General features: G+C 42.4%; 1 protein-coding gene across 1 annotated transcript in view; it reads left to right on the plus strand.

Moving 5' to 3' along the window:
- LOC138950921 (uncharacterized) overlaps nucleotides 1-18,942 on the plus strand; it is a 50,718-nt gene that overhangs the window by 14,592 nt on the left and 17,184 nt on the right. Inside the window, exons 5-12 of the mRNA XM_070322631.1 lie at nucleotides 1,558-1,816; nucleotides 4,761-4,925; nucleotides 5,461-5,660; nucleotides 6,401-6,539; nucleotides 7,045-7,383; nucleotides 15,438-15,596; nucleotides 17,297-17,473; nucleotides 18,564-18,766. Of these exons, the coding sequence (XP_070178732.1) occupies nucleotides 1,558-1,816; nucleotides 4,761-4,925; nucleotides 5,461-5,660; nucleotides 6,401-6,539; nucleotides 7,045-7,383; nucleotides 15,438-15,596; nucleotides 17,297-17,473; nucleotides 18,564-18,766 (1,641 nt within the window). The remainder of the gene's footprint in view (nucleotides 1-1,557; nucleotides 1,817-4,760; nucleotides 4,926-5,460; nucleotides 5,661-6,400; nucleotides 6,540-7,044; nucleotides 7,384-15,437; nucleotides 15,597-17,296; nucleotides 17,474-18,563; nucleotides 18,767-18,942) is intronic.

Below are 18,942 nucleotides of genomic sequence, written 5' to 3' on the forward strand. Positions count from 1 at the left end.
ATTGAGTTCCTTACAAGAATTTCAAAATGTGTTATCCCATAACATAGAAACCAGAAGGGTGTGAAATGGATTTAACTTTCAATACCAAAAATAAAATCGAACAGAATAAAAATATAAACTGGTTTTTTTAAGGTTTGTTTCATTATTTATTTGGAGTACAGTGGAACCCCTCTCTAGCGACCTTGAAAATGTTGACACAAATAAGTCCTTATGGAGGGGGGTCCTTACAGAAGGAGGGGGCGGGGTCAGGGGGCCACAAAGAAAGTCACCTCAGATTTTCTTAAAAAAAAGAAAACAGAGAAGTTTGAGTTGCTGACGACCGTTTCCTCAAGCAAACTGCTTCGATTTCATGTTTGACATTGTCGATGGTGTCCACCAGTTCTGGTGCATGTTTCAATGCAAAAGCAAAAAGAGTTAGTTTCTGAGCAAGCATTCTTTACAGCAGTCCCTGCAATGATGAAGGCCCTCCGAGAAAGAGAGTGAAAAATCGGCCACCGTTCTCAGCATCGCGTATCTGTGTGTAGCCTCTTTCATTGACAAGATACTCTTGTTTTCCCCGCAGCCTTGACCAGTGAGTCGGTTACCTAATCTGTGAACCCTTCAGTTGTGTTGCTTTGTCAAAAGTTAGACACAGTCAACCAGTTTTGCTCTGAGTGAACAGTGCAGCTGGCCTCAAATAGCCGGTGACACCTCTCTGGCCACAGCACCAAACAGTACATGGCTGGGGGGAGTGAGAGAGAGAGACAGAGCGGGGGGGCAGGAAGAGCATTGGAGAGAAATAGAGAGGTGTACTCTTCCAAACAATTTCCAAGGATCAGTTGTCAGGGCTTAGGGTAGTCAGTGAGGGAGAGTGAGAGCGGTGTTGTGTACAGTGTATTTCCGACTGAAGAGTGAAAAGTCACTGCCACAAGATCGGCATGCAGTCAATTGGATTGGATTGGATAAGATTTACAGTCCAGTGAGGTTACCCTCATGGAAATTCGGGCTGCTTTCTCCCCGGGGAAAGCGAGCTGCCATACATACGGCGCTACCCATATTTTTTTTTCCTGCATGCGTGTATTCATGATTCCTGAGATGATTGGTTTGTGATGTTTACTCAGCCCACCCAACCATCACACCTCTCAGCGGTTTAGTGCCTTTGCTTACGCGAGACGGTTATAACTGGTTATAACCGGTTTGTCAGTGATGCGTTACGCTGACTGAGAGTCTTGGCTTTGTCTGACAAAGTCGTTACACAAGCTGTTAGGTCGGTCCTTAGACGTTAGAGCGGGGTGGTCGCTACACTGGTGACAACTATAATTTTATAAGGAAACACATCGGTTAAAAAAAAGGGTCGTTGTGGCGGGGTAGTTGTGAGAGAGGGGGGTCTTTGTGAGGGGTTCCACTGTATTAATGACAGAAATTAAGATAAGGAAATATCCAACCCGTGTGAGCTTTATCGGCATGCTGAATGAATCTCTAAAAGTCCACTTTTGCTCCAGCATGTCAAGTCACTTCCACACGGCTGTATTTGAAGTATACCCAAGAGAATACATTGTGCTTATCTTATTTGTGCAGGGTGAGCATGGCCCTGGAGCAGCTGTCGGCCCACCTGGGGGAGGGGATGTTGATCCTGGGCGACTACCACTACGAGAGTTTCCTCCACCACCTCAAGACGGCCACGGTGGAGCCCGCCAACCAGAAGTACGCCAGCGACACGCTCACACAGCTGAGGAAGGACAAGCAGTTTGGGGATTTCGACTTCCTGGTGTTTCACGCACAGTGCGGTGTCATTGCTGTCGGGCTCTGCTCTGTCAACAGCAATTCTGATGTACAGGTGGGTTACTGTTTTCAACAGTATGGGCAGTGACTTAAGGTGGTACATGGCATGAAAATTGATGAACATTTACCAATGCATCTTCATAAAATAGTGCACATTAATGTATACACCTAAGATGAGTTTTTATGTAAAAATGTGCACACAGATTTTTTATTAATGACAAAAAAACAGTTAGAAAATTATATGAATTTTAACCAAAACCAACCAATTTTTTTTTATTATTATTTTTTTTATTTTTTTTTTTATGCTCTTTTTGTGAAGTTTTTATTTTTTATTATTTACATGTATATGCTGTACATTACAGGACATCACCTAAACAAAGGGACAGAACCATACAACAGAAAAACACTTGAACAATTACAACTTACATGGGGTGGGAGGATGGGTGGGGGAGGGGGGGGAGTTCAGGGCTTGGTGGTCGCAGTATCAAAAGGATTTAAGAAAGAATTTTGCTTCCTCTCTTAACCAAAACCAACAATTTTTGCCGATAATTAAAAAAATGTTGCATTTATTTTGCTAAAAAGCTTATCTTAGTTGTTTACATCAGTGTGCACTGTTTTATGATCTTATTTTCATGCCATGGGTCCCCTTAACACTATTGTGACTAGCATTGCCACAGCGTTAACGTCCTGCCTGCACAAGCTTGCCACCAAGAAACTTCCCAAAAAACAGTAACTGTAAAGAAATCTGTCTAGCAAACTTGAATTAAGTCCAATCACCACCACATTTTGTGTACTAATTAAAAAATGGATGCCCAGTTCAGTCGTGCTATTTATAAGTTTGTCACGCAATTTGTTTTAGCAAAGGGAAAGGGGGATAATTTGTGGTTTTTGTACGTTTTTTTTTTGTGTGTTTTCTTTTCCACTGCTTTTTTAAAAGTTATTTTTTAACAGAAAGTATTATAAATAATGTTATAACCAAACAAGGTGTAAAACATATGAATTAGCTGAAATATTGTTAACATTCTACACAGAAATAAGGAGACAGTACAAAGAAAAAAACAAGCAAATCCCGCATTCACTCACAGCATCCTGACTCAAATGAAACAAAACTGTGACACTCACCAAATGATGTCTAGGTAATCCATATTGAATATACAGCAGTCCCTCTGATGAACGGACACCCTTGGGCCATAGCAAAACTGTCCGCACATTGCAGGTGTCCGGTCACGGGAGGGGTGACCACACCACCCCCTCCCCCACACACTCACACAGAGAAACACAAACAACAGGATTGAGTCTATGCTAATCACTTCTTGTGGCTACTAAACAATAACAATAAACTCCTAATACTTCTTTAAACGTTCTGTAAAAAGGATTTGTATGAAAAGTGTTGAAAAGAAGAGATAAAATAAATCCTCAAGGCAGTGAACACACTCACCATGCACTGACATACGAAAGCAGCCACACAAACACAGCACAGAGGAGCGTGTGCAGATGCTTTGCAAGAATAAGCTTGAAAACCAGTTTGAATAAATAGCAGCAGATAGAGCTGCATGTCATAATCAAGTAATTTATTTGTTTCTTGTCTGGCTTTATTGACTGCATGCCGATCATGTGGCATGGCAGTGACTTTTCACTCTTCAGTCGGAAATACACTGTACATAACACAGCTCCCACTCTCCCTCACTAATGCCTACCCCAAGCCGTGACAACTGATGCTTGGAAATTGTGTGGAAGAGTACACATCTCTATTTCTCTCCAATGCTCTTCCTGCTGACATGCGGTGACACCGGACACCCCACAGAGTTTAGCCACCTTAAGTCACTGCCCATACTGTTGAAAACAGTAACCCCCCTTTCTCTTTCTCACTCCCTCCAGCCATGTACTGTTGGGGGCTGTGGCCAGAGAGGCCAGCTGCACTGTTCACTCAGAGCAAAACCAGTTGACTGTGTCGTAACTTTTGACAAAGCAAGACAACTGAAGGGTTCATAGATTAGGCAACCGACTCACTGGTCAAGGCTGAGGGGAAACAAGAGTATCTTGTCAATGAAAGAGGTTACACACAGACACACGATGGGTACACGTGCACTCAAGTTATCAGTGACTGTCATCACACCATTGCGGCTGTGATCTTTGTACCAAGAGCCGGACTGCTCTGTTATCGATTTTGTTGTGGTGAAAATTTGACGATGGTCTGTCCGTACATTGGAGGTATGACCTGCTGTTGGGACCGAAAATGAGTGTCCGCGTCCACGTTTTGCAGGTGTCCGTTTAAGGGGGGGCAAATAAAGAAGGAAAACACTCCGTGCCGAGCAAATGTGTCCGTACATGTCAGGTGTCCGCTCACGCCGGGGGCCGTACATTGCAGGGACTGCTGTAAGTCACATTTTCACAACAAAGTCCCAACTGTACACCTATGAACATTTCCAAAAGGATTAGGAGGCTCCAGCCATCCATTGTTATCAGTGCTGCCACGCCCCCTTGCAAACTACACGATTCCAAGATCCATGCAGTACCACCCTACCACGTGTAGTTTGCCGACTCATACTAGCAACAACAGGACTGTTTCTTCCTCAATATCACTGCTATTATCGCTTTCTTGAGGCGAAAACAACACGTCGGAATCATGATCTACAGGATCCTCAAGATCCAACATCCGGAGAATCTCCTCCCGTGACAAGGCTCGCCTTCGATTCATTTTTTTTGTTCGAAAAAACCACGCAAATCTTCTCTAATTTGCACATGGCGGAAGAGCAAGTCACGTGTATCAAGGGAAACAACTCAATTTATTGCAAGCTTCAAAAACCGGGAAGCAATCACGAGTCGTGTACCTTGTATGTCTGTTACTCAAATAGTCACATCCCGTCCATGGGCGTGTCAGCGCTGTTACTAATTTAGTCACCTCCCGTCGCGAAAGTGTTAAAAGGAGGGTTCCACTCCATACAAAATAAGCTGTCCGCCTTTGCTAAGAAATTAACCGTATGTATCCTGTGTTGCAGTATATTCTAAAGAGAGTGCAAAAGTCCAGGGTGCAGTTGGAAAAGTCTGCTGCAGTAGCTCAACGATGCGTGGCCACTCTGGGCATTGACTGTTCAGTCATGCGCATCTTCTGCACTCCCAACTTGAAGCGCAGCTTCCTGAGCAAGGTCACGGCCAGGGACAAGGTGAGAGTCATGTGTCTCGGGCCAATAGACAAAAACATGTGCTTACCCTGAAATGCGTTACACAAACATGGGTTCAGGGATACCAGACCTTGACTTTATGTTGGGAGCCCTCATGATCAGTTTTATTGGATTTTATTAACCCACACATTATATTTCAGGTTTGATTAAGACGTACTTCATACTAGTGTTCTGATTGTAGTGTATGGTTTCGTATTTAAATCCAAAAAAGAGATTTCCAGAAAAGTTTATCTTTGCGTAATGAGAAGACGTCACATTAAAAATAATGGCGTCACATAAAGTTCTGTCACTTCTTATGTATGACTCCTGAAGAAATGATAAAGTGGTTCAAAAATGAAGGTGGTCTCGGTGACTAAGTCATATCAGCAGTGGAATAATACTTGTAAGGTCACTGCCAAGGCAGTGCATGTATTTGTATCGTATGTTTTTAAGTAAAACTATTTTCACTATATATTAAACTAAAGTCTTCTATTTGAGTTCAGTCTGGAGTTATGAATTTTTTTTCTGCTTGTGACAGACAACAGACCGTGCCTTGGCGGCTATCCCTGTACTGTGCAGCGACCATCTTCCTGCCCAGTTTCGCACCAAGTGGTTCTCAGCCAAGGCCTTTGATGTCTTGCGCGACTGGTGGGCCAAGGTCAAGCCCAGTCAGCAGGCTGAAGGTCAACTGAGTCTGCAGCAGCTCAAAGTCATTGTTGGCTGTTTCTTGTGTCCCACGTGAGTTGTTTTGTGACAGAGATAGAATACAGTAGAACCCCCTGATAAGACCTTTGCTTTTGTTTTTAGATTTTCTGTCTATTACCTGTGTAAAGTTAGCTCTATTTTAAGAATACCGACATTTTAAGGCCTGCTTTTCTGAGAGATATGTTCAGGTTTTAAAAGGGGGGTTCCACTGTACTGAGTTTAACTACATGCAGTGCTCCCTTTTTGGAAACAGCAACAGGTCAGAGAACATCACTTCCTCGTTTATTTGATGCGAGGTTTGGCGATAGGGGTCAGGAAGTAGCATTTCTTGGGCAATTCTCGCCGTGAGGAATGCTAGGATTTGGCAAGAGTAGGCGAGCATGCCTTGGAGGTGCTCGCTAGGTGAGAAAAAACTGATTGGCTGTTCATGGGTGTTTACCGGCCAGTGCAGACAACCTTTTCAGCATCAACCAATGGTGTTAAGCTAGCCATCTAAGTGTTTCATAAACACACTCGCTGTCTGGCATAGTGAGAGGCTAGACGCAAGCAATTCTCGCTTGTAAGAAACACTGGTCAGATCGTTTAAAGGAGAGAGTCTCAAACTGAAGGTCAAGTTACAGAGACTATCAACGCAAGATCTGAAAAAGCACCAACTTAAAAGGGGGGGGGGGGGGGGGGGGGGTCATAAAGTTCCATTGTATGAGGAAAATGTTTCTGAACAGTTTCTTTCAGGTAGTTTTAAATGAATGCGGTTTACTTTGTGTGTCTTGCAGATTGTCCAAGGTGGATTTTGATCAGAGCAGCCCTGCAGCTCCGTCAGAAAAGCGAGAGGTGATTGCAGAAAGCAAGGACGCAAACTCTGCTGACGTGGCTTCTGCAACAGAGCCCACTGACTCTCCCAGGCCTGATCTGGTTTGTGCAGCTCTCTCATCTCTTTACTTTTCTTCTCATGAATATGACTTTTTCTTTGGAAAACATTCTCATCAGAGCTTACTGTTCACTGTGACACTACATGTATCAGTATATTTACAATCTGGCCTTCAATGAATGCAACTGTGCAGCAGGGCATACATACCCTGACAAAGGTCTTTACCAAAAACATTTATTCAGTGTGTAATACCTTTATTTCTTTGGAGTTCAGTGTGCAGAAATGATGATTACAAATTCAGTGAAAATGCATATAGCACACACCTGGGTAGTGCGACTCTGTTGCTACTAGTTTTCCTCTGGGAGGAAGCGACCCGAATTCCCAGCGATGGGACAATAAAGTAATGAAAATAAAAAAATGAAAATGAAAGTATACACATTGCTTTCAAGATTGTAAATACTTTTGGAGTTTGGGTGGGGCGAGTTAGTAAGAATTGAAGACAGAAAAACCAACAGGAGCAAAACAATATTTTCTGGTTGTTTGTTTTAGGATCTGTCGAGCCTGACGCTGTCCATCGGCAATGTGAGCAAGACGTTCTCATCCTACATGGAGGAGTACGTGGACCTGTACTACCCAAACTTCCTGACGCAGACGTACCGTGTCCCCCCCATCCACTTCAACATCCAGAAGATCCGGCAGGAGAAGGGATACGATGTGCTGGACATGCCCATGTCCAAGGACACGCGCGGGGACGAGGGGGAGAACCGAGTTGTCAGCGCCATCGAGATCCTGGGCCTCAAGTACCACGTGGTGCGCCCCGTCTTCATCATCTGCGACTTCCAGTACAACAACTACCTCAACAAGCTCAAGGAAACCATGTTCATCAAGGTCAGGCTCAACACTTCTTGCTGCACAGTTTATAACATTGGTTTTTACATTTAGTCAAGTTTTGACTAAATGTTTTAACATAGACAGGGAATGAGGTGCATGTGCGTGTGTGTGTGCAGAGCGATTCAGAGAAAACTACTGAACCAATCTTCATGAAATTTCACATAAGTGTTCCTGGGTATGGTATTCCCGGACCTTTTTTTCAGTTTTTCAATAAATGACTGATGACGTCATATCCGGCTTTTTGTGAAAGTTGAGGCCGCACTGTCATTCCCTCATTTTTCAATCAAATTGATTGCAATTTTGGTCAAGCAATCTTCGACGAAGTCCGGACTATGGGATTGAATTTTAGCTCCACAGCGTAAAATTTAGTTAATTAGTTTGCTCATTAAAGTTGTCATTAAAATCGAATTTTCACTTACAGATTCAAAAATGATTGCATCGTATTCCGCAAATTCTTCTGATTTCAAAAACATACATATGTCATGTTTACTATAAAAATGTGCTCAGAATGACAGAAAATAGGTTTAAGTAAGTACTGCGTTCACGCGCAACGCGGAGACGAGCGTAACCTGTCTCGGTTTTTCGGTGTGGTTAGTCGAGACTATCTGAATATGGTCTCGGCAATAACTGTTTTTTGGTGTTAATCTGTTACTTTGATGCCGACAGCTTGACTAAATGTTTTTATATTGCTTCATGCGACTTGTTTGTTGTTCTTGTTGTCAGTAACATGCAATTCCTATTTTTACATTTAGTCAAGTTTTCACTAAATGTTTTAACATCGAGGGGGAATCGAAATGAGGGTCATGGTGTATGTATGTGTGTGCGTGTGTGCGTGCGTGTGTGCGTGCGTGCGTGTAGAGCGATTCAGACTAAACTACTTAACTGATCTTTTTGAAATTTGACATGAGAGTTCCTGGGTATGAAATCCCCGAACGTTTTTTTCATTTTTTTGATAAATGTCTTTGATGACGTCATATCCGGCTTTTCGTGAAAGTTGAGGCGGCACTGTCACGCTCTCATTTTTCAACCAAATTGGTTGAAATTTTGGTCAAGTAGTCTTCGTCGAAGCCCGGACTTCGGTATTGCATTTCAGCTTGATGGCTTAAAAATTAATTGATGACTTTGCATGGTCATTAAAAATCTGAAAATTGTAAAAAAAAAAAAAAATTCTAAAACGATCCAAATTTACGTTCATCTTATTCTCCATTATTTGCTGATTCCAAAAACATATAAATATGTTATATTTGGATTAAAAACAAGCTCTGAAAATTGTCACGAAGTGGTTTGCATGTGAATTTATTATGCGTGTTCTGCCCTTTTGCACTGTCTCTACCCTTTCACACCAAACACTTCAAAAACAGAACTTGGGAGGGTGCAGGCTCATTAATTCCTCAATCCAAAAACAACATACTTCTTCACGCTAAATACATCAATACGAACAACTTTTCAACACACACAGTTCGCACAATCTTCCAGCTTCACTCAAGGCATGTAAATACATATTATAACAATACTTTCTCAAATCATAGATTAACGCACACAAGAAGGTACCAGCAGACACTCACGAGTTCGTATCACGGCTCACTGCATGTCGCCAGTTCACTTACTTGTCTCGCTGAATCGTAGGATAATGAATTCAGGTGCCAACTCACAGAGATGCTAACACACACCTTTCGCTGAAGATGCCGACACACAGAGATGCTACCACACACCTTTCGCTGAAGATGCTGACACACACCTTTCACTGAAGATGCCAACACACATCTTCCAGGTTTCTCCCCGAGAAACCTTTCCGCCCGTAGCGGAAACAACCGTCGTCAGCTAAGACCGGTATCGATGAAGACTCCTCTCGTCTAGTCATCTGCGCCGAGGTGGTCCCTTGCTTCCACCGTCGTCTAGCGCTTCTCTCGTGTAAGGTCCCTCCCTTATACGCCATGGAAATCCCTCATGGAAACTCCTAAAGAATTTAACCAAGTCTTAATACAACATTCTCTAAAACCATCTCTTCTTCCAAACATTCATGTACCACTCATACATTCTCGTTCATTCCACGTTCACATTCCGTACAGATTCAATATCCAAACTAACACTTAATCAATGAATAACACTCCCCATACAAAGCATGACCGTCTTAAACATAACATAAATGCGTGGCACTTATGTTCAAGAAATTCCCCATGAAAAACCGTGAAACAATTACATCCAGAATTCTCTCAACGCTTCACACTAAGATCGGGTGCACTTTATACACACTAACCTTTACGCTCCAGCTTTGTATTCCAACGTCAATAATATACAACATAGTAAATCATTTACCTTAAGAGACCCGTCTCTTGAAAGAGTACTTGTTCCCAGAACAAGTCTGACACACGCTGAACAACCTTCCCGGTTGGAAATCTCACACGCTGTGACGTTAGTTACCCCAGACCAGCTACATGTCTCAAACACAACTCACATCAAGCTAAGCCAGTTTTACGTGCAACACCCGAAACACGTGAATAACGCTAGTCCGGTCAGCTACCCTCGCCTGTACAACATTTAGGGAGGTTAAAAACACGACGTGGTTTCACCTCACAAATATGCTACTCACATCTTTGTGACATCCCCCTTCCCGGGGAAAAAAGAAAATTCTTGAGTTTTCTTTTGATCAAAACAACCTTCTTTTTCCACACATCCCATAAACCTGTGGTATGCTCTGATCTACGAATGACCTGGACAACATGTCTGTCAACGTATTCCTGTCTCATGCTATTGGATGAACCTCGAATGCTAATTCTTGCAGTTAAAGACATAACCGCATCACATGTTTTGAAAATGTCAACCATCTTTCCAAACACCTGCTCCATCTCATCCTTTTGACTCTCTGTCAAACCAGGATCAACAACCATATCTCCGATTGACTCTTCCTTCCCCTTAGGCAATGTAGGTAACGGCAACGTTTTCCTCTCCTCAGTCAGAGGTAACACTGCAACATTTGCCTCTCCACCTTCACTTGGGAAAACATCATGACTGCCCCAGTCAGATCTCAGTGGAATGTCTTCGCGATACCCACTACTTACTTCCTCAACATCAACAACTTTCTCTGCACAAACTGCATACTTCTCATCCTCTCGTGACACACTCAACACCTCTTCCAATGTCTCATCTTCTCTCAGCAAACTTTTCAGATCCTCCTCTTTAACCGACAAATCAGGAGTAACCACATTTTTCAATGGCACCGGGAAATCCTCCAGTTTCTTTTTGGCTTTTGCCCTACTCGTACCACACACGACCTTCTCAAGTACCATGTCTTCAGTGATTTTCTTGTGACTTACATCAGCACACAATCCAACACCCTGCGTATTCCCAAGGAATAAATCTACTCTGGGTACCACACCCCGAAGATTACCTATCACTAGGTCAGCGACTGGGTCTGTGAGCACACAACATTTCAACTTTCCCTGAAAATATGGGGTATCGACAACCACTTCCGCCAATGAATACAAATCAATCCGTCCACTAAAACCCTTCACTTTTTGGACCTCTCCCTTTATGTACTGGCTTGGTAAGACCAACGACTTCCTTACCCCAGCTACATTAGCTCCTGTGTCTCTCAGTACTGAAACTTGCTTCCCATTAACGAGACCTTCCGCTAATGGCAACGACCCGAATGCCGCCGAGCTAACCAACACTCCAGCGTCCTGACAATCCGCTACCGACTTCGCTGAATATGCTACCCGAATACACTCTCTAGCGTAATGGCCAAACTGCCCACATCTGTAACATGTGTCCTGATTCTGCTGTTCAGTACCTGTATCTCTAGTACTTCCTTGCTGCCATCCTCTTCTACCCGGCCTACGATCATCTCCTCTGCCTTGAAACCTGGTATTTCTGCTCATACCATCCTGTCTTCTGCCACTATCACCTTGACCACGATTGTAAGACTGTCCTGTTCCACGATTCTGTTTGAAAGCTACGTTTCCAGTCCCCAAAGGATTTACTTGTTCCTTTTTGGCCAAACATTTATTCGGATGGGCTGATTTGTAAGTTTCTGCGCTAGCAATCATGTCTTTTGAATTGTTACAATCACGTTCTTTCAAAAAGACCCACAAATCAGTGCATACACTGCTGAAAATCTGCTCACATAACACAAAATCAAACAATGCTTCATATGAGGTTTCTATATCAGACAAACTCAACCAACGGTTGAACAAATGCTTCATCTTTGTTACGTACGTGCCAAAACTTTCATCTGCCTCTGGCTTCGTATTGCGAAATTTCTTACGAAATCCATCCCGAGTGCACTGAAACTTCTTCAATAACTCTTTCTTCAAGTCTTCATACGATATAGTACCCGTTGAAAACAATGAATGAAACAACGACAAAGCTCCACCTTCCAGATAAGCTGATAAGTATGTAGCCCACTCTGAATCATTCCATTTGTTCGCCTTTGCATGCGTTTCAAATCTGAACAAGAAACTGTCAATGTCATCTTTATCTTCCTTGAACATGGGGAGTTTTGGGTACTGGGGCCTAATGCTGGGACCTGATCTTCCACCTGCATTTCCACCTGTACTTTGCTGCGCTTCTGCTTTCTTAAACTCCAAATCCATTTTCCTCGCTTCAGTATCTGCTTCTAGCCTTTTTGCATCCCTGTTTGCCTCGATTTCTAACCTTTTTGTCTCAGCCTCAGTTTCTAATCTTTTTGTCTCAGCCTCAGCTTCTATCTTCTTTGCTTCAACCTCAGCTTCTATCTTCTTTGCTTCAACCTCAGCTTCAGCTGCTACTTTCTTTGCCTCCCTTTCCTGAATTCTCTCTTCCCTATCCATATGATCCTGAGCAAACTTAAACAAAGCTTCTGCCTTTAAGCCATGCTTCTCTCCCAATGCCAAATAATGATCATAAGTGCTACCACCAGTATCACTATGCTCTGCCATCTTTACAATGTCACAATATCAAAGTAATCTCAAAGTAATACAATGGATCAAGTAACACAAGTTCACAAAATTGTTTTAAGTATCAAAAAGTTGTATCATACACCAGTTTCTCGCAATACTAAACACACACAAAAGAGTATCATAAAATACTAAACTAAAAGAAATCTTGTGCCTTTTAAAAAACAATCCTCAAATTGTTTACAACTTAACTATTTACACAACCAGTCTCAAATATAAACAACACACTTAATAGAGTCCAAAAAAAAATATAATTTAGAAAATATCAGATTAAACAATCAATAGCAGCTTCAAACACTTGTCAATCAATGTCAAACTTAAACTAACAACTTTAGAACACCACCAACAAAACAAATAAAACAAATATTAACCAGAAATATCAAAGTTTCTCAAACCCAAATAACACACTTTAAATGAAAAATTCAATACCACACACCACTAACCAGCGTCAGATCCTTTAAGGAAAATCAATCGCCAGAGCAAAACCAAAACAAAATTTAAATGTTCACAACAACAACAACAACAAAAAATGTACCCAAAAATTTGTCCAAGTACAAATGTTTACAAATTACTACTAACCAAAAAAACCCAATAAATTTACAAAAAAAAAAATACAAAAAACTTTCCCCAAACCAACAACTAAATATCAAACACTAGTATAGGGAAGATAATCACCCTATTACTAAACCAACTACAAATAGGAACAACAATAACAATAATAAACAAACACTTTTCAAGCCAGAGTACACAACTAAAAAAAATATCAGAGACCAACCAACAAAAAAAAAAACAAAAATTTCAGAATTTACAAAAAAAAATGGCACACCCTATACTATTTTATTTAAAATAAGCCTGCACCTCAACGACAACAATCACACACAACAATCAATCCAAGATAGAATCTACGAAAAATAGTTTAAAAAAAAAACCTATAGGAAAGGGAGCTAGACTTTAGATAGAAAGATAGTTAATAATTACACAGAAAAGGAAGCAAACAGAAACTAAGGCCCTCTCTACGTACGAACTATACAACTACGTAGACCCCTAGAGCTGGAGAGGGGGTGTCCAATAACATACACAAACACTACAATACGCAAAGTATCAAAGTATGTATAATTAGCTACACTAAGGCACTTCTTTCTCAATTTCTCAATTTCTCCAATGAAAGGGAAGCAACTGCTTTTTACCTACAACAAAAATCTATCCTTAGAAACAAAAACCTATTTAGGGCTACGTCGGGGTCACCACTGTCACGAAGTGGTTTGCATGTGAATTTATTATGCGTGTTCTGCCCTTTTGCACTGTCTCTACCCTTTCACACCAAACACTTCAAAAACAGAACTTGGGAGGGTGCAGGCTCATTAATTCCTCAACCAAAAACAACAAACTTCTTCACTTTAAATACATCAATACGAACAACTTTTCAACACACACAGTTCGCACAATCTTCCAGCTTCACTCAAGGCATGTAAATACATATTATAACAATACTTTCTCAAATCATAGATTAACGCACACAAGAAGGTACCAACAGACACTCACGAGTTCGTATCACGGCTCACTGCATGTCGCCAGTTCACTTACTTGTCTCGTTGAATCCTCGTAGAATAATGAATTCAGGTACCAACTCACAGAGATGCTAACACACACCTTTCGCTGAAGATGCCGACACACAGAGATGCTACCACACACCTTTCGCTGAAGATGCTGACACACACCTTTCACTGAAGATGCCAACACACATCTTCCAGGTTTCTCCCCGAGAAACCTTTCCGCCCGTAGCGGAAACAACCGTCGTCAGCTAAGACCGGTATCGATGAAGACTCCTCTCGTCTAGTCATCTGCGCCGAGGTGGTCCCTTGCTTCCACCGTCGTCTAGCGCTTCTCTCGTGTAAGGTCCCTCCCTTATACGCCATGGAAATCCCTCATGGAAACTCCTAAAGAATTTAACCAAGTCTTAATACAACATTCTCTAAAACCATCTCTTCTTCCAAACATTCATGTACCACTCATACATTCTCGTTCATTCCACGTTCACATTCCGTACAGATTCAATATCCAAACTAACACTTAATCAATGAATAACACTCCCCATACAAAGCATGACCGTCTTAAACATAACATAAATGCGTGGCACTTATGTTCAAGAAATTCCCCATGAAAAACCGTGAAACAATTACATCCAGAATTCTCTCAACGCTTCACACTAAGATCGGGTGCACTTTATACACACTAACCTTTACGCTCCAGCTTTGTATTCCAACGTCAATAATATACAACATAGTAAATCATTTACCTTAAGAGACCCGTCTCTTGAAAGAGTACTTGTTCCCAGAACAAGTCTGACACACGCTGAACAACCTTCCCGGTTGGAAATCTCACACGCTGTGACGTTAGTTACCCCAGACCAGCTACATGTCTCAAACACAACTCACATCAAGCTAAGCCAGTTTTACGTGCAACACGTGAATAACGCTAGTCCGGTCAGCTACCCTCGCCTGTACAACATTTAGGGAGGTTAAAAACACGACGTGGTTTCACCTCACAAATATGCTACTCACATCTTTGTGACAAAAATTAAATATATAAAAATTATTATCAAAATTAAAATTTTGAAATCAATTTAAAAACACTTTCATCTTATTCCTTGTCGGTTCCTGATTCCAAAAACATATAGATATGATATGTTTGGATTAAAAACACGCTCAGAAAGTTAAAACAAAGAGAGGTACAGAAAAGCGTGCTATCCTTCTCAGCGCAAGTACTACCCCGCTCTTCCTGTCAATTTCACTGCCTTTGCCGTGCGCGGTGGACTGACGATGCTACGAGTATACGGTCTTGCTGCGTTGCATTGCGTTCAGTTTCATTCTGTGAGTTCGACAGCTACTTGACTAAATGTTGTATTTTCGCCTTACGCGACTTGTTTGTGTGTAGAATAAGAACAGAGAAATTGTTACATATCTTGCCACCTAATGTGATCTTTGCTTGTACAAATTCTGTTATTCTAATTTTCTTTGTTCTATGTTGTTTGTGTTATTCTAAGAATAACCCTTTTTTTTTTTTACTATGGTCACACTCACAGTTAAAAGAACATGTGGTGTATTGTTGTTTTGACAGGGAGATGATCGGCGACCGCGTCGTGCATACGGTCAAAGTGTGCGAGCGCAGCATGACTGCCTGCTGATCCACCGTCGCTACGGCATCATCATCATCTCCGTCAAAGCCGTGGGAGACAACTTCAGCGAATGGGCCAACACTGGCACTGACAAGTGGACGGTACGTTTCTATGGAAACAGTAGATCTGACAGTTGCCTCAGCAACATAATGTAGTATTCATAGTTATAAATCATAACACATGGGATGAAAGTTCCCATCTGGACATCAAAAATCATGGATTTAAGAAATAATTTCTTGATGGTTTTCTCTGGTTTTCAAACCATCCAGGCGGTGTCAAAATCACACATCAAACTGGTTAGAGTTACATAGTCTCCAGGCAGATTTTCCTGATTTTGAACATTAACTTTCATCCCTGCAACAGTGTAAAGTGGGAAAATCTGACAGAAAAATGTAGACGTGTGGTCTGGGTGGCCGAGTGGTAAACGCACTTGCCTCGGAAGCGAGAGGTTGCGAGTTCGACCCTGGGTCAGGGCGTTAGCAATTTTCTCCCCCCTTTCCTAACCTAGGTGGTGGGTTCAAGTGCTAGTCTTTCGGATGAGACGAAAAACCGAGGTCCCTTCGTGTACACTACATTGGGGTGTGCACGTTAAAGATCCCACGATTGACAAAAGGGTCTTTCCTGGCAAAATTGTATAGGCATAGATAAAAATGTCCACCAAATACCCGTGTGACTTGGAATAATAGGCAGTGAAAGGTGAATGCTTGCCCTAATAGGCTTGAGGTTTGCTGGCCGATTTTGTTGGGATGATGACCCTGATGTCCAACAAATTACACATTTTTAGGAATTTTGTCTTTGTGTTAAGTGGTGACACGAGGGTGAATTTTCGTGTTTCTATAACCCAACGAACTCTGACATGGGTTACAGGATTTTTTCCTTGCACACTTGGTCTTGTGATTGCTTTTACACACAAAGGGGGATAAGCCACTAGCAGGTCTGCACTGTAAAAACGGTCATACATGTAAAAAAAAACTTGTGCAAAAAACATGAGTGAACGTGGGAGTTCTAGCCCATGAATGAAGAAGAAGAAGAAGAAGTAAAGTCTGATGTACATATATCGCCTTGATCGCACACTTCTACTGACTCGGTTCGGTTGTTTTGAAGAGGTGTGACGCTTAGTTTAACAGTCCATAAAACCCCAAAGTAGTTGTAAAGAATTTGTCCCTATGATAAAGTTAAGACAGGATGGTGTCTGCAGCACTGTTAAACCTTTTGCCTCCCGCACAGAACCATGCTGTAGCCTTAGCATTTCCCATGCCATTTAACTTAGAGATCAAATGAAGCAAGGCTCGTTCTTATCTGATCAAACACCTGTTTCTCGGCACAAAAGGAACAAAGCTAATATGCAGAGGATTGATGCAGCTGTTACACTTTATGCACATGGATTATCTAGTGCATGATATTGGGCACTCTATGAGGTTAATGTTGCATATTGCTATTCTGATAGACACGTGGGGGAATTCAGGGGTTGTGATTGGATAGTCTCACACAGCCCTATTTCGATCATCGGTCCATATTTCCACGGAAGTTGCTCAAAATCCTTTATATTTACAAAAACAAACACAACGTGGTTTCGGTTTCATCGCCGCGAATTAAGTGCTCACATACCTGGTCAGGTTTGCTTCTGTGACTGGTCAACAGACGATATAATTTGCAACATTTTTTTTCTTACCGTACATGAAATACATTTTGGGTACAATCCGATTCTTTGACAGGCATGTCAGCATAATACTCTTCTCGTCAAAATCTCAGACCCTATTGCTACGCTGACAACACAATAGCTGTTATTGTTTTGCACCAGGCGGTGAAGCGCACGCTGGGCAAGGTGCTGAAACAGTTGCCACGCGAGGAGAAGATGGTGAACATGGTTTTGGGTGACCTGACCTCCCACCTGCCCTGCACCAAGCTCATCGCACTGCCCAACCTCAGTCGCCACGACGTCAACACCGCCGTCAGTGACGATCACAAGCTGCAGAAGGTTCATAGCTTTTTTGTCTTCTCTTCTCTTTTATTTGTGGTGGGGTGTGGTGAGGGCTTCTCTGTGTGTGTGTGTGTGTGTGTGTGTGTGTGTGTTTCTGTCTGTCGGTGTGCTTTCTGTGTGTTTGTGCTCTTTCTGTGTGTGTGTTTCTGTCTGTCGGTGTGCTTTCTGTGTGTTTGTGCTCTTTCTGTGTGTGTGTTTCTGTCTGTCGGTGTGCTTTCTGTGTGTGTGTGCTCTTTCTGTGTGTGTGTGTGTTTCTGTTTGTGTGCTTTCTGTCTGTGTGTGTGTTTGTGTGTGTCTGTCGGTGTGCTTTCTGTGTGTGTGTGCTCTTTCTGTGTGTGTGTGTGTGTTTCTGTCTGTGTGTGTGTTTCTGTCTGTGTGTGTGTTTGTGTGTGTCTGTCGGTGTGCTTTCTGTGTGTGTGTGCTCTTTCTGTGTGTGTGTGCTTTCTCTGTGTGTGTGCTTTCTGTGTGTGTGTGAGTTTGTGTGTTGGTCTGTCTGTCTGCTTTCTGTGTGTGTGTGTGTGCTTTTTGTGTATGTGTGCTTTCTGTGTGTGTGTGTGCTTTCTGTGTGTGTGTGTGTGCTTTCTGTGTGTGTGAGTGCTTTCTGTGTGTGTGTGTGCTTTCTGTATGTGTGTGTGTGTGTGTGTGCGCTCTTTCTCTGTGTATGTGCTTTTTGTGTGTGTGTGCTTTCTGTGTGTCTGTTTGTGTGCGTGTCTCTGCTTTCTGTGTGTGTGTGCGTGTCTGTCTGTCTGTGTGTGTGCATAATTGTGTGCAGTTCACATCTCCCTGTATGCAATGTGAGGGGCTGTGTGGACTGATCCGTGACACATTGTGATGCATTCTACAGCTAGGTGCCTCAAGCCTGGCTGTGTGTACAGCTAGGTGCCTCAAGCCTGGCTGTGTGCGAGTGGTGTGCATGAGAGAACTTTAAACTGTAGCTTCAAATTAAATTGCCTGTCCGATCTCCACAGTTAGCTTAGTCTGTGCTTGCTTTTCACGCCACACCACTTGCGTGGATAAGTTCATTTTGGGCTAGCTTTAAGTTTTCTCAAGAACACCACCATGAGTCTAGCCATGTGTGTGTGTGCAGGAGATCCAAACCTTGTTTCCCGAGCACGGCACGGAGGCGTTTCTGTGTAAGGACGAGCTGTGTGAGACCAAGGCCAGCATCTGGGACACGCTGGAGGAACGGCCTGACTTCTTCACCAACCTGTGTGGCTGGTGGGACAAGATCGTGGGCCACGGCCGGGCTGATGTCCTGTCAGAACAGCTCTACAAGCAGATCATTGGCAGGTCAGGCTGTGTTGATGTGAATTACAGCCCAATTGTGATGTCAATGAAATCAGTAGCTGACATTGTCTTTGAACTCTGTATCTAATTGTTTTATTTATTTATTTTTTATTTTTTTATTTTTTTATTTATGGTTTCAGATGCGCACAATTATTTATGTCTGCATTTTTTTATTTATT

Source organism: Littorina saxatilis, linkage group LG16 (genome assembly GCF_037325665.1).
Source record: "Littorina saxatilis isolate snail1 linkage group LG16, US_GU_Lsax_2.0, whole genome shotgun sequence".
Taxonomy (NCBI): Eukaryota; Metazoa; Mollusca; class Gastropoda; order Littorinimorpha; family Littorinidae; genus Littorina; species Littorina saxatilis.